General features: G+C 46.0%; 1 protein-coding gene across 11 annotated transcripts in view; it reads right to left on the bottom strand.

Annotated features, from left to right (window-relative positions):
- Positions 1–13,253, bottom strand: part of LOC144126211 (parathyroid hormone/parathyroid hormone-related peptide receptor-like) — a 333,178-nt gene that overhangs the window by 8,815 nt on the left and 311,110 nt on the right. For 7 of the 11 annotated variants that reach the window (XM_077660241.1, XM_077660242.1, XM_077660245.1 and 4 more), the window contains one exon: positions 12,801–12,957. In XM_077660241.1, the coding sequence (XP_077516367.1) occupies positions 12,801–12,957 (157 nt within the window). The remainder of the gene's footprint in view (positions 1–12,800; positions 12,958–13,253) is intronic. The other 4 variants (XM_077660248.1, XM_077660240.1, XM_077660246.1 and 1 more) reach the window with 1 other exon arrangement.

The following is a 13,253-nucleotide window of genomic DNA, read 5'->3' as shown; positions in this document are numbered from 1 at the left end:
GGGGCTACGTATTTTTTAAACTTTGACAGCCAGTTTAGGCTTAATCAGTTCTGGCAGACAACATTAAAAAATTGAATCATATATAGCCCACACATATTGTTATAGTACGAAGAACGCGAAATTTCAAATTTTAAAGATGTACAGTCCGCTGACTTAGTACGGAAAATACGGTCGTACATGACATATTCGTTAGCATGGATAATCCAGAAACAATGAATGTAATCCTACTAGATTTTTCGAAGGCCTTCGACTGAGTATGCAATAAGAAACTGATAAAAAAGTCGAATCTACGTTAGGTAACAGCTCCATAGTGACTTGGATTAAAGGCTGCTGTGACAGCGCTTATAGTTTCTGTAACACCGGGAGCACCGCGAGGTTGCGTTCTAGCTCCTGTTTTGTTCATTATATATATTAATAATTTGTCATCTACTATTTGCTCTAACATCAGGCTTTTCGCAGACGTTTCTGTCATCTACCGCGATATTAATTCGCCTGCCTTGAACAACGCCGCTGAGGCTGTAAACAGTGGTTTAAAGATTAGCAGACGAGCCAAGAGATTGAAAAATATGACACTTTATGAATAACTACGAAGGAAAATCTGATTTTCAGAATATCATAAATGATACTCCTATCATTCCAGTTTAGGAAAATAAATATCTTGCATTAATAATATCATGGCCTCACATGGGACTGCCGCATAAAGTTACATCAAATCCACTGCTTTCAAACGACTGCTTTTTGTCAAAAGGCGCGTAACGCTCGCAGCATCGCAACGAAGTTGTCAGCCTACAGTGCACTTGTGAGACCAGTACTGGAATATGCTAATACACTCTGGTTCCTCTTAACTAAGGAACACGAAAATAAAGTAGGACGAGTACAAAGAAAGACAGTGAAATTAATTTACAATAAATATAATAGACAGACTGATTAAACAACTGAGCTACTTAATACAGCTGATATGCTTATCCTGCAGACGAGAGACAAACTAGTCCGCGTAAGATTCATGCGCCAGATACATCATGAACAGTCATAAACATCGACGCGTCAAAATGCATATATACTCCAGACACTAGATCTACGCGCCATAAACACTGGCACACACTAAACGATTACACATTCTGGCCAGACTGCTTCAAATACTCTTTCTGCTAACAATACGTGAATGAAATGACCTTGACCCGCTTATCACGAGCTGCTCATCATTGAAAAGTTTGTAGCTATTGCCGAACGTTCCTTATTGACGCTGTAATTGGAAATGGACTGTAACTTTTTACTTGATTAGGAGACTACAAGCGGCCGGTTGTCTGTGATGATTGTTTTGGAGCACTTGTTCGGCGATTTGTTTTATTGCAGTCCGGTTATTCGTCACTACGCTGAATATATTTGTTACCAATGTTTTCTTCTATACCGGGTGTTACAGGGAAGATTTAAAGTAATTTTTAAAAATAGGATTTTTGAGGTAAAAATATGGATTTCGTGGCATGGTATTGCCAGTATTGGCCGACACGAGAAAACCGGTGGATAATCTCAACTAGTAAGCTGATTAGCTAATTTTCAATACTTACCTTTTTACCTTAGGTTAGGTGCCTGAGTGCAATTAGAGATTTGTTGCCGATCGTTAGTAATAGCCTTATCAGTTTTTAGAATTTCGAAAAAAGGAATTACCCTCGCCGCTGCAGCTCTTCAAAATTTGGCTGCATCGTGCGAAAATACATGCACTTTCGAAAGAATGCAGGGAAAGCAACCCCTCCAGTGCACGTAACTAGTCGAAAAAGCCAAATTTTGTCCAGCTACAATGGCAAGGGTAATCGAGTTTTCTAAATTCTAAAGAGTGATATGGCGGTTACCAACGACCGGCTACAGATCTTTGATTGCAACCAGGCGCCCAACTCTAATAGTTAAAAAGTTGATTATTGAAAATTAGCTAACCAGCTTACTAGTTAAGATGATTCACCAGTTTCCTGGTGTCGGCCAAAGCTGGCAATACCATGCCACGAAATCCATATTTTTACTTCAAACATTTTTGAAAATTACTTGACGTCTTCCCTGCAACACCTGGCATATACAGTTCCCATTGTAACAGGGGGTTTATTTACAGGCCTCGTTGGCAGAGGACCGAAGATGGACACGCACTCCCTGCCTTTTCCTCGCCGTTGTCCGCTAGTCCCACAGGGCTGCGGCAGGGACCATTTTCGTAGCATTATTTACTCTTACTGCCTGAAACTGAGAAGTTTATCTATTGCTTGAATTTTTATGTGTTGTTTACCTATACGCCCTCATACCGCAGTGCCATTTTTCGTTGCATTTTGTACCGGGCTGATGCAATATTTATCTATTTTATTCTGTTCCTTTTGTAGCGAAAGCTACATTGGCCATGAACTCGCAGTTTCTCCGTGCTCGCATTCCCACCGTGGTCGCACCGCACCACGTGACCAACCACGTGACCAGCCGCGTGACCAACCGCAGACTAACCTGGACTTGCAATCAAGATTAACTAAGGTTAACGAAGCTATGCCTCAGCTTTCGCTACGTACATCCATCCTGGCATAGCCGAGCTAGGCCACTGTCAGTTTTTTAACATGCGCCATTCTATTATAATGCGACATGGGACTGGCAGCATGTGTAGTAATTAAAGAGCCCACGGGGTTCACCTCCCGGTAGCTCGTGTAGCATCGCCACTGTTCAGAATCTCTTGAAGTCGGCAGCAACCCGTCCACGGCTTAGCAGTTTCAGGGCTCCATTAGACGGCTGGAACGGAAAGCTGTAGGTACGAACAGCCTGTTCTGCACTGTGCGATTTCGTAGAGGCCACAGTTCTGGAAGCAGGTCGGAAAGTTACTTGGGGTATTAGCTCTGGCGCTTGACATGTCCAGCATTCACGGACAAAAATTTTGAAACTTGGAGAATTGTAAATTGTAAGATATTGTTATAGAAGTATTGAAGATAATGATTCACTCTTCTGATGTGTAGCAATATCTTTCTTTTAAAGTGTTTCCATCGATCGCATCGAACAGTTAAGACCGCCATAGAAAAACAATTTGGAACACTTTTGACGATAGCAAGAACGTTAATAAAAAAAAAAGCAAGACTGCCGTCGGGTGATCTGCAGATATATTGATTGTTATAGTGAAATTTTACATTATATAAAGAAATTGGGTTCATAAACGGTTTACCGCTCAAAAATGCTTCTGTTCATAATTGTTGGATATGGTTTAGCGAAGTGAATTGTTGGGCGAGTTGGCTTTGCGTCCTTCAATAGCAGCGGAAGAGGACACGGGAATGTAGAAAGAAGTGACAAATACGGTGCTGAATCGGCAGCTTGAATTTACTTAAGAAGCACTCCGGAATATACAGAATGCAGAGAACCACAATCAACACTCACTTCAGCCATGTCAACCTGGCGTTCCTTTCACCTTCTTGTCCTAAAAAACAGCAGCTCCTCCTCAAAAAGTAGCTCAGAAGGAACGCCCACACACGTGTGTTCTTGTTGCATACGATGTTGTTCGCCTCGGTAATTTCACGTGTTTTCTATCAGGGCATATAATGCGAAGGCAAGATAACCGATTTTAGTTAACTGACTGGACTCCAAGAGAGGGCAAGCGTAGCACGGGGTGGCAGAAAGTTAGTTGAACGGATGAGATTAAAAAGTTTGCGAGGATAAAGTGGCCGCTGCTGGCACAGGGCAGGGTTAATTCGAGAGATGTAGGACAGGCCTTTGTCCTGTAGCGCTCTGTGTTGTGTCCTCTCTTCTCTGTCCCGTCTGTCGCGCTATTATGGATTATCTGTAGTAGGCGTTTGTCAGGTTGATGATGATGATGATGTCTGGTCTCGGTTTCGAGCGGTCACCGCCACGTTTTCTCAACCTGGCCTACGCCTGTCTTGCCGATATATTTGACAATGCATGACAAGATGCTCGTCACTCATGCAAGATTAATGATGATGATGATGATGACGATCATCATCATCATCATCAACGATCTTCACCAAGAGTATCTTCACACCGCATCCCGCACGTGGCAAACAATTTTATCACAGCTTCAAGCAGGCCCTCTGCATGACATCCGAAGGCGGTAAAGGACTTTCAAACATTTTTCAGAAGTCCGGTTGCCTTAGGAAATGCAGCCTGTGCTTTCTTTCGGTCCGAAGTTCGCCGCGGAGCTGAGGAAGACTGCGCCTGATCTGTTATTCCTTGTAGGGCAAGTGGCGAGATCCACGCCAGAAACAAAGTGAGAGCGATGTATCTCGGAGGTAGTGGATACGGTCCCGCAGTGTAAGCCTGCTTCACCCCATCTGCCTGCAAGGCGGGTAATTTCCTATCTCCGCTTACAGTCCGTGTGACTACTGTCGGCACACTAGGGTGGTGTTTTTCGTGTTTTCTATAAATATTTTTTTCGGAGCAAAGGCTCTGTGGCCGAAATTGGTGTGCTCCGAAAACTTCTGGAAGTACAATACGATTCTGGAAGTAATTCCCTGCGTAAGCATTCCCTGCATAAGAAGGAATGCAGCTCTGAAAGAAAGTGAAATTAACTCCGCTGGTTCACAGTAGTGACAAAAGTGGACGCAACAGCCTTCAGTTCATGTTTGCTGCCGAGACCTACAAGACTGGACATCTCTTCAGTGTTATCGGATCAGAGTCAAGAAACTGACTAAAATCAGCTGCATTTTTCCTGCAAAAGTAGCCTAACCTTTTAAGAATTGAGGATTAATTCCTGGTGAAGCATTCTTGCCGGGCTATCAGTTTTCTCAAAGCACATCAAGACAAAGGTTTCACGCCTTGTTCAATCAACATTAAGGATCTGTATTGCACCTTGCCACGCCAGGAGTTGCTACACTGCGCGGATGAGTGCACTGATCAGATTGACGGTGTGCCTTTTAAGATGCAATAACCATGGCTGTCACTGGTTTTCTTCAAATACTCACCTTTTATTTGGACTGTGCCACATGTAATGGCGCGGTTTATCTTCAGGTGCAAGGAGTAGGGTCACGCATAATGCCGCTCCTTAGATTTTGCCTTTTCCCTTACTTCGACCAATTATTCGTTGGCATCTTGCAGGAGTTTAATGATTTTAAGGTTTTAAAACGTTTTAGATTCGTGGATGACTTTCTATCACTTTGTAACTCTGACATTGTGAACTGATGTATTCAACTTAATCATTTTTTTAGTGAATGTCTCAGCCCGTTGACCAAAACACATTGAATCTCGGCTGATGACGTCATTCAATATTTAGATATTAAAGCCTTGCTGTCTAAGCTCCATGGCTGCTGGATGTACCAGCATGGAGGCAATAGACCTTTGCTTCCGTTACACTCTGCACAGTCGGAGCTGGTGATGACTGTACTATTTTTCTAACGCTCTGAAACAAACCTTGCCCACATGCTGTCAACAGCAGTTTTAAGCAGCAAGGTTTACAGATGGGGGGGTCCCGCACGAATTCTAGGCTCGGTGGCCGATTGCATGCTTAAGAACCCTCGAGGCACAGAAAAACCAGCCACCAGCGCTCCAGCTAAGAAGAAACAAAAGAAGGTATCAACCCTGCCCTCGTAGACAATCGCATAATTTCGAAATAGCAGGCCGAGTAAAAATCAAACTGGTTTTCCCGACATTCTATGGTTGCTAAACTTATGCAAGAATAAGCAGATTCCGCAAAAACGCGACAGGAGGCTCAGAGAAGCACCAAGATAATTTCGTCGCATGCATATAGAAGGTTTTTGGCTTTTTTGTTTTTTTCTATGGGGCTTACCATCCCGAAGCGAATTAGGCAATGAGGGACGCCGTAGAAGATGGCTCCGGTGCAAGGAGGAAGCCGTGGCACAAAGAGTGATTTTCGAGTGTTATTTCTCGTGGTTTAGAAGAGCTTTTTGTTGGGCTAGATGGTACATTCTGTTCCATTCTGTTCGCAACTGCCGATTGAACTCTTTTCTCTACTGCCCATTGACCTCGGTACACGTATGATCAGAGCGTAATGTAACAAACAAAGCTTGCCGTTTTTATATATATATATCATGTCCCGCAGGGGGGTTATTGGCTTTTATGCGCAACACACCGAGATATGCACTCATGCAACTGCCATATTGTAAAATCGCGCGCCAAGCGAACTTGTTTTTTGCTTCTCCGAATGTTGTGCTTTGTTTCGCGCAATCGCAGCGTCGGAAAAGACGAAAGAAGACGATACGGACGACGGCAATGTCCGAAGCAGCACAGATGTGCCGCGTGAAGGTTCTCCAGCGGCAGTCGAAAACCCCGAGCCGCGCTGTTTATCCTGTTCGCGAATCTCAGGTTTTTGCAGATGAATTCGGAGACAGGGGCAGGGCTATTTTCGGGTACAGCTTTGAGGCATGCTTGGAAATAAAAGCACGAGTTGCTGCGTTAGTTGGAGCAGCGGGTTTTATGATGCTGCAGCAGCTGACGCGGAAATACGAGGCGGAAGGAGCACGACACAACAGCGCCGTTGTGCTGAATTCTTCTCATGCGTTATGAACAAATAAAAATAAAGAAAATTAAATAAGCATTGCAGGGCGCAGTGTCATCAGTTTTAGAGTGATGCACAGGAGCTAACAAGTGCTGCCTAAAAATAAAGTCCTTGTCACCAATGGCCAGGGACCCTTGATGCGCTGTTACCATGACGTCTGCGCTGTCTCACGACTATAACCTTCCCTGACGACTTAGTTAAATGAAGCTCGGTAAATTTATATTACCTAGAAAATTGTGTCTTATTTCGAAAACAATAATATTGCTCGGTGCGAAAGCTGAGAACAGTACCCGCTACGCGAAGGTCAAGGTACCCGCGACGCGTACCCGCGAAGGTACCCGCTACGCGTAAATTGCGCTTATATGCTATACCTTCGCGTGGCATAGACGCAACGGGTAGTTCAAAGGCAGAGGAAGCAAGCGAGAGCGGGAAGGCAGCGTTGCATTCATGCCGCTCGTAATCGGACTGAGTGGCTCTCTTTACGTGACGTAGACGATGACCAAGACCGACGCCCCTCGCCTTTGCGCGCAGCTGGCGTCCGACTTCATCCATTTTGCACCCGCCTGCAGTGCACGCCAGCAGGGGAGAAAGCCCTACTGGACGGTAACGACAAAAGTAGCGGGTCCCGCCAGACCAGACTGCCATTGCCTGCGTGCTCATCATTTGTATACATGCAATGTCAGAACTCGGTAGAGTTCTGTTGGTACGCAATGCCTATTGGCGTCCGGCCCATGGTGGATGCGCCAGTCGATACCAGAAAGAATACACTTCAGTGCGGCGTATCCGGGGACAAGTCATCCTGCAGTCATACAGAATTCAGTTCATGAGAGTGTTCCAATGCATTTAGAGACGCTCATTCGACGCGTTGGAAACAGTGCCCAGACGAATTTCAGTCGAGACACTCATGGCGCAACCAGCGACGATGACTTGCCAAGGGTGTTTGTCCTGTCCACTGCTGACGCTTTAATCGGGAAGTGTGAATTGCTTGGCGAGTTGGCTATTCATGTTGTAGCAGAAAAAAAAATGCGAAAAACGAGACACAGGAGCGGCGACACTGTGTGTGTGCTTTCTTCTGGTCCCGTGTCTCGGTTTTCCCTTCATTTTTTGCTTCATTCTGGAGAAGTGTTTCCGGCTTTTGTACTGCAGATGGAAGCTAAGTGGGCAAGGTGGTAAGAAATCAGTATTCCAATTTCAACTCGAAAATACCCACACAATGTAAGACACAAGAGTTTAACAGCCACTGAAATTTATGTCGAAAAACAAAACACATTTATATGGGAAGGAGTAAGGACAGTAAACACAAATGTTCTGGAAACTTCGAATTCAACGTACCGAGCCCGCATGTGAGCGGCTCAGGGTGAAGTTTGACCACGCCGAGTTCTTTAGCGTGCGTTGATATCGCAAAGCACACGAGTGCTTTTAATTTCGCATCTATCGAAACTTGAGAGCTGCGAACAGGATTTGATTCCACGACTATTGGCAAAAATAAAACCACCAACAAAAAACAGAAACACCGCGTGTCCACGAATAAAGATAAATTGTATCCAGATATGCGATTTCCGTCATGTAAACATCCACTGAGGACAGGTCGATGCAAGTATTAGCATTTTTTGTTGTTATGGAACACCTCCACAGTCTCTCTCTCTCTCTAATCGGACGGTTTGAGTACTTGAACAGAACTGAAATTCTGTCATAAAGCGGACCACATTTAAAAAATTGCGTGGCAGATTTGATTAGTCCCCCGACTTCACTGGCGACATATGTTCCCCTGAGCGCGCACTATCTCACCCGCAGGTCTGCCCGATGTATGCTCGGCCACTAGATAAAGTAAACATTCCGTAGAGCATGTGATACCTTGAGCATGTAAAGAAATACAACTGGTCTTTGGCGCTCATTCCGAGCAAATACCCTTCGAGCCAGGTGAGCAGCTTTCCGGATACCCAGGCATTGATATGATTAGAGCGCCCGGCAGTCTTTAATCTGAATATTTATGTAGAAAAGCTTTCTTTCAGCCTAGGGAAACGGGATATCGAAAGTGCAGCTCGTAGATCCGATATGCAGATCTCATTTCCGACTACTCGGAGTGTCTCGTAGTAACGCTCGGTGAGCAGCGACTGCTCCGAGAGAGAAAAGTGCAGCCAGCAGACATGGCCGGGTCAGAAGTGCAGCTCCAAGAACTGTAGTTCATTGTCCGTCGGCAGCTGAAACGTACAAGTCAGCCTGTGGCCACATCGGTATACTTCTCCCTCTAACCACCCGACATAAAGGGACGCACTCACTAACGCCGTAACTTGCCAAAACTGGCTGCTGTAAGTTTTCGTTCTTTCCGAGTACGATATCCGATTGGAACCACCTTACAGCTTGTCACTGTTTGAGTGGCCTTGAGCACACATTTTTCTCCCACATCTGTGTTGCTATTCTGTTCGGTGACTTCTTTTTACATCTACTAAAATATGCTTGTCTGTTCAGCCTGTTGTGGTCTGCAGTATGTTCTAAATAATAAAGATAAATAAAAATAAACGAATAAAATAACAAATTAAGAATAAATGCTACCCATTTCTTGAGAGAACTTCATTTTTGTTCAGGCATTCGAAGCGGCTGATTAGAGAGATTTTAGAGACACTGCAGGTGAACAAAAATGCTAATATCTGCAGCAGCCAGACATCTGTGGTGCTTTCTACAAAAGGATCCGCATGCCTATATGTAACTTAACTTATTAAGTGAGGGAGCCATACGAATCCAACCAAGTACAGCCATGTATGGCTACGAAGGAGAGCCGGGATGACAGCGTGATCAATTCGACCCACACCTGCCATTGCCTAGCCATTCTGGTTAGGTTAGTTGGTAGATGGTTAGGTTAGGTAAAGCGACAGCCTCGGACAGGCGGTTGTCATGGGCTGTATAGCTGTCCTATGCAGTTGCAAGGCTGGGCTTGGGTGGATTTTAAAGAGCAATTACTCCCTTGCTTAAAAAGTGCCGCACCTTCGGGGATTTATGTAAACGCACTGGATTGAATTAACTACCATACAAAAAAGTGAAGAAACATAAAATGGCACCGACCAAGAAACAAATTAAATGACGTTTCGGCTCCTGCACGGGAGCCTTGTTCACAGTGAAAGCAAAACGTAGTGCCGTCGCTTTAAGTCGCGAGTCATCACGAGACTCTTCGACACGAGCATTGCCTACATACACAACACCAACGATTTCGTTGAAGAGGTTCCATGCGTTGAAATCCACACCGATGAAGTCATGTTCCCGTTCTTTCTGAAGTCACATTTTACAACTGTATACTGACAGTAGCGATAGACCTTCCGCCCTCGATAATTACGTTGCGTAACCAGAAAGCTCTTCCGTGGATGCGCAGGATATCGCGCGACATCTCGATTTCCGCCTCTCAAACACGTACAGGGCGCGTAAAAGGTTCCCATGCCAAGCGAGGCTGCTGTTTAGCAGTATATTCTCTTGCGGCACGGCGTCCACAATCGTGGACGCTACTTTTCAAGCTTTGTTCCGAAGGGTCCAGGGCTGTTTTCACAAAGTCAGTGATGCCGGCTACATTTGGAATCTGTAATGCACAGAATGGGACGGCCATTTTGTACCAAAAAAAAACAAGAAATAAAGATGAACATCGTGAAGTTCTACGGTGCGCCTAGGAAGTGCTGTCTGGTGGCGTAAATTTTATCTTCGCTCACGCGGTGGATTGTTTTACTAAAAGACGAAATAGCTGTAGATGATAAAGAAAAAATAATTTATCATAAATGTGTGCATGCGTGTGCTTAAGTATGGGGCTGAAATTCAGTGAACGTTGAAATGCCCAGCTAATGTGAATTCCTAAAGTTTTTCGAGCCATTCACGTTATTTTTGTGAAATAGGAGGTCCGATAAGTATTGCTTTCACATTTCGCTCTTACATTGATCAGTTTCCCATTTCATCTTCTAATTTAATTTCGCCTTCGCTTCGATCGCTCTGCCGTTGGTGGGCTTCTGGTGGGCGAGGCTACTGGAGGGCGTGGGTGGGTGGTGTGGTGGAAGTTCGTAGGTGAGAAATGCATGCAGAAATGCATAGGGGCGCAGGTAAGGCGAACGCTTCACACACACCACTGCTGTTACTGAGATAGCAGTTCGAGCGTCACTTGATGGCAATGCCGGCGTTATCTGTGTAAAGTGTCTCTAGGAAGCATCGGTGAGTGAAACCGGCCCCCTCCAGAAGCGCGGTCCACCGACCATCTAACTAGGGCTCTATGCGGCGTATGTCCGGACATACGCCGGCTGAAGGGCAGATAGGTGGGTGAGGAGGAGCGGAGGGGGGCCGCGCACGAAGGAGTTGAGTGACGCGCAGCCGCCGAGAAGCGCAGCCTCGCCATAGCGGTCGCCAATGAAGCAGGGAGCGCTCACACTTCGCTACCAGTTCCGGAGTTGCCATGTGCGGGTGGAGCTCGTGTCAGTCGCATGGAGGAACAGCGCTGTGCGCAAGCTGGAGCGAAGGACGCGGGGTGCAAATGAGCGACCAGGGCTTGTAAGCAGGAAGATGCGCTAGCTGAGAAAAGGACAGCAGTAGCAATGGGATCATCAGCATTGCCACGAATCAGTAATCGCCGTAATTTTTTTTTCAAGGGCAGTGTATTAGTATGAGAACTTTGGGCAGCCATACGAGCTGGTTTATTTGTCTAAATCAGTCTCTTGCTCCCAGCGTCCAAAATACTAACATCTCCAAGCTTCTCGCGTATCATCATGATATTATATAGTGTGAGCACAGTGCGTGACCCTCGTCTTCATCTGTGAATATTCATCATCATCTCGCATCTTCGTCTTTTGAGGAGGGGCCGCCATATTTGCCAGCGGGAATAAAGAGCTCGCTTGGTCCACAGTCTCACAATATAGCTTTCATTTTGAATACGCATTCTGCCCGGTACGTATCTATCTAAGTATGCGGCTTAGGGCGTTAACGCACGTTTCTTAACTCCTGTAATAGAGGCCCGTAGCACAAAACCCGGAGAAAGGTTGTGTGCTACGTGAAAAGTTTTGTTTACGTTCGTCGGTACAAGGAGGAGCATGTTTTGACCGCCGAACTTTCGCTTGGGTCCGAGGAGGATGTGGGTGCTGCGGACGGAGCGGCACACTGCCCAGATCTTTCATCGGAGTCGTGGTCCCTTCCCCCGACTACGTCGTTATCTCCAAGTCTGAAAGGTTACCGCTCCCTAGTGTGGCCGGCAAAAGTACGCCACTCAACTAAACGCAGAGGGGAGGAAGAAAGCAGTGCCGTTTGATGGGATATCTCTTTACTTTCTCAAGCATAAACGCTTTATGAAGACCGCTACCCAGTATCAAGGCTGCATAAATTACTACTACAGTTGGACAGAAAATGCGTTATCCCTTTCCGGCACAGCCGAAACCAATATTTGGGTGCCTTTTTTAAAACAAAATCCGGGTTATTTTAGGGTGCCTCTTCTTTTCGTTAAGCCCGCATTTTTTTAGAAGGTATTGTTTGAAAGCGAACAGTCCTAGAAACGAGAACACTGCACACGTACGTTTTTTTTAATCACGGAGAAATACGTTAAACCTCAATTAGATGGCTAAAAATACTTGCTTTTAAGATCATCTAACGCATTCTGTTTTGAGGCCTATAACATTTTGAGTACTCGAAGCACTACGACGAGAAGGAAATGACTTGAGAACGACATGGCAATGCACGTCTTTCAGTTTTCGTATTTCCTTTGCCCCCTTTCAGTCTGGTGTTGCGTAAAATAATGAGCTTTCTTTCGTTTTAGCTTCCTTCAGAGGAAAAACTGGAACGGCTAAGGTTTCGTTCCAAGCACAGGTGAAAGCTTTCTGCGTAGAATTGTTTTGAGCGCATACATTCGATACTTGCGCAAAAGCTTAAAAGGGGAATTTTTGTGTAACGACTATAATTACAAGCATGCGAGGAAATGCTTTCGCAAGACACGCTCAGCGCGAGGGGAGAGGCTACGGACAGTGGGGAAGGTAGGGAAAAAGCACTCCGGGAGCAGAAGCTGGACCTACAACGCGGGTTCAAGCACAGGGATGTCCGTGTTCAAATAAATCTACGCCCCACACCTGGGGGTCGCCAAAATGGAGATTCGAAGTTCAATTGTCTTCAAATTTGAGAGGGCAAAAGCAAGACCGGCTCAAATCGCTGCAAGTATCGAGTTACTACGCCTAGCTCTGGGAACATTTTTTGTCTGGCCCACTTTGTCCCGCGTGCGTAGGTCCAGCCTGGGGAGGGGGGGGGTGCACTGAGGGGTGAGCGAGCGGGGGTCTACGGCGGCCCGTGGCGGGAGGATCCGGGCGGAGCGGTGTCGCGCGATGCTCACCGGAGTGCAACGATTGGATGGAACTCCGACCTCTGCTGAGGAACGTGACGGACTGCGTGAAGAGCGAGTGGCGGTGCTGGAGCTGCTTGTCGCCTCGGCCGGGCCCTCGCCGATCGCAGCGCCATCTCTGGATCAACTTGCGAAGCTCCGTCTGCACCTGGCGGTGATAAGCAGTTGCGATTAGGGGTCCGAGCAACCTCACTTGACGGCAAGCACAGTGCAACCAGGCAGAAGAAAAAGAAGACGAGAGAAAGTAAAATGGCATCTGTGTGAGAGGCAAAGAGCAAAGGACCGCGTGAAGACACAGAGAGAAACCCACCTCCTGAAAAACGCCACAGCTTATGAGCTGGCGGGTATATTTTTGGTGAGACATCACTGTATATGCAAGGTTATCTGGTATCTCGTGAGTGTAATTTATATGCTGCGAGGGTAACCATACCAAACATTACGTTC

Source organism: Amblyomma americanum, chromosome 3, assembly GCF_052857255.1.
Source record: "Amblyomma americanum isolate KBUSLIRL-KWMA chromosome 3, ASM5285725v1, whole genome shotgun sequence".
In the NCBI taxonomy this organism is placed as follows: domain Eukaryota; kingdom Metazoa; phylum Arthropoda; class Arachnida; order Ixodida; family Ixodidae; genus Amblyomma; species Amblyomma americanum.
Note: the sequence above shows the minus strand (reverse complement) of the source record. Positions and strands in the feature narration are given on the sequence as shown.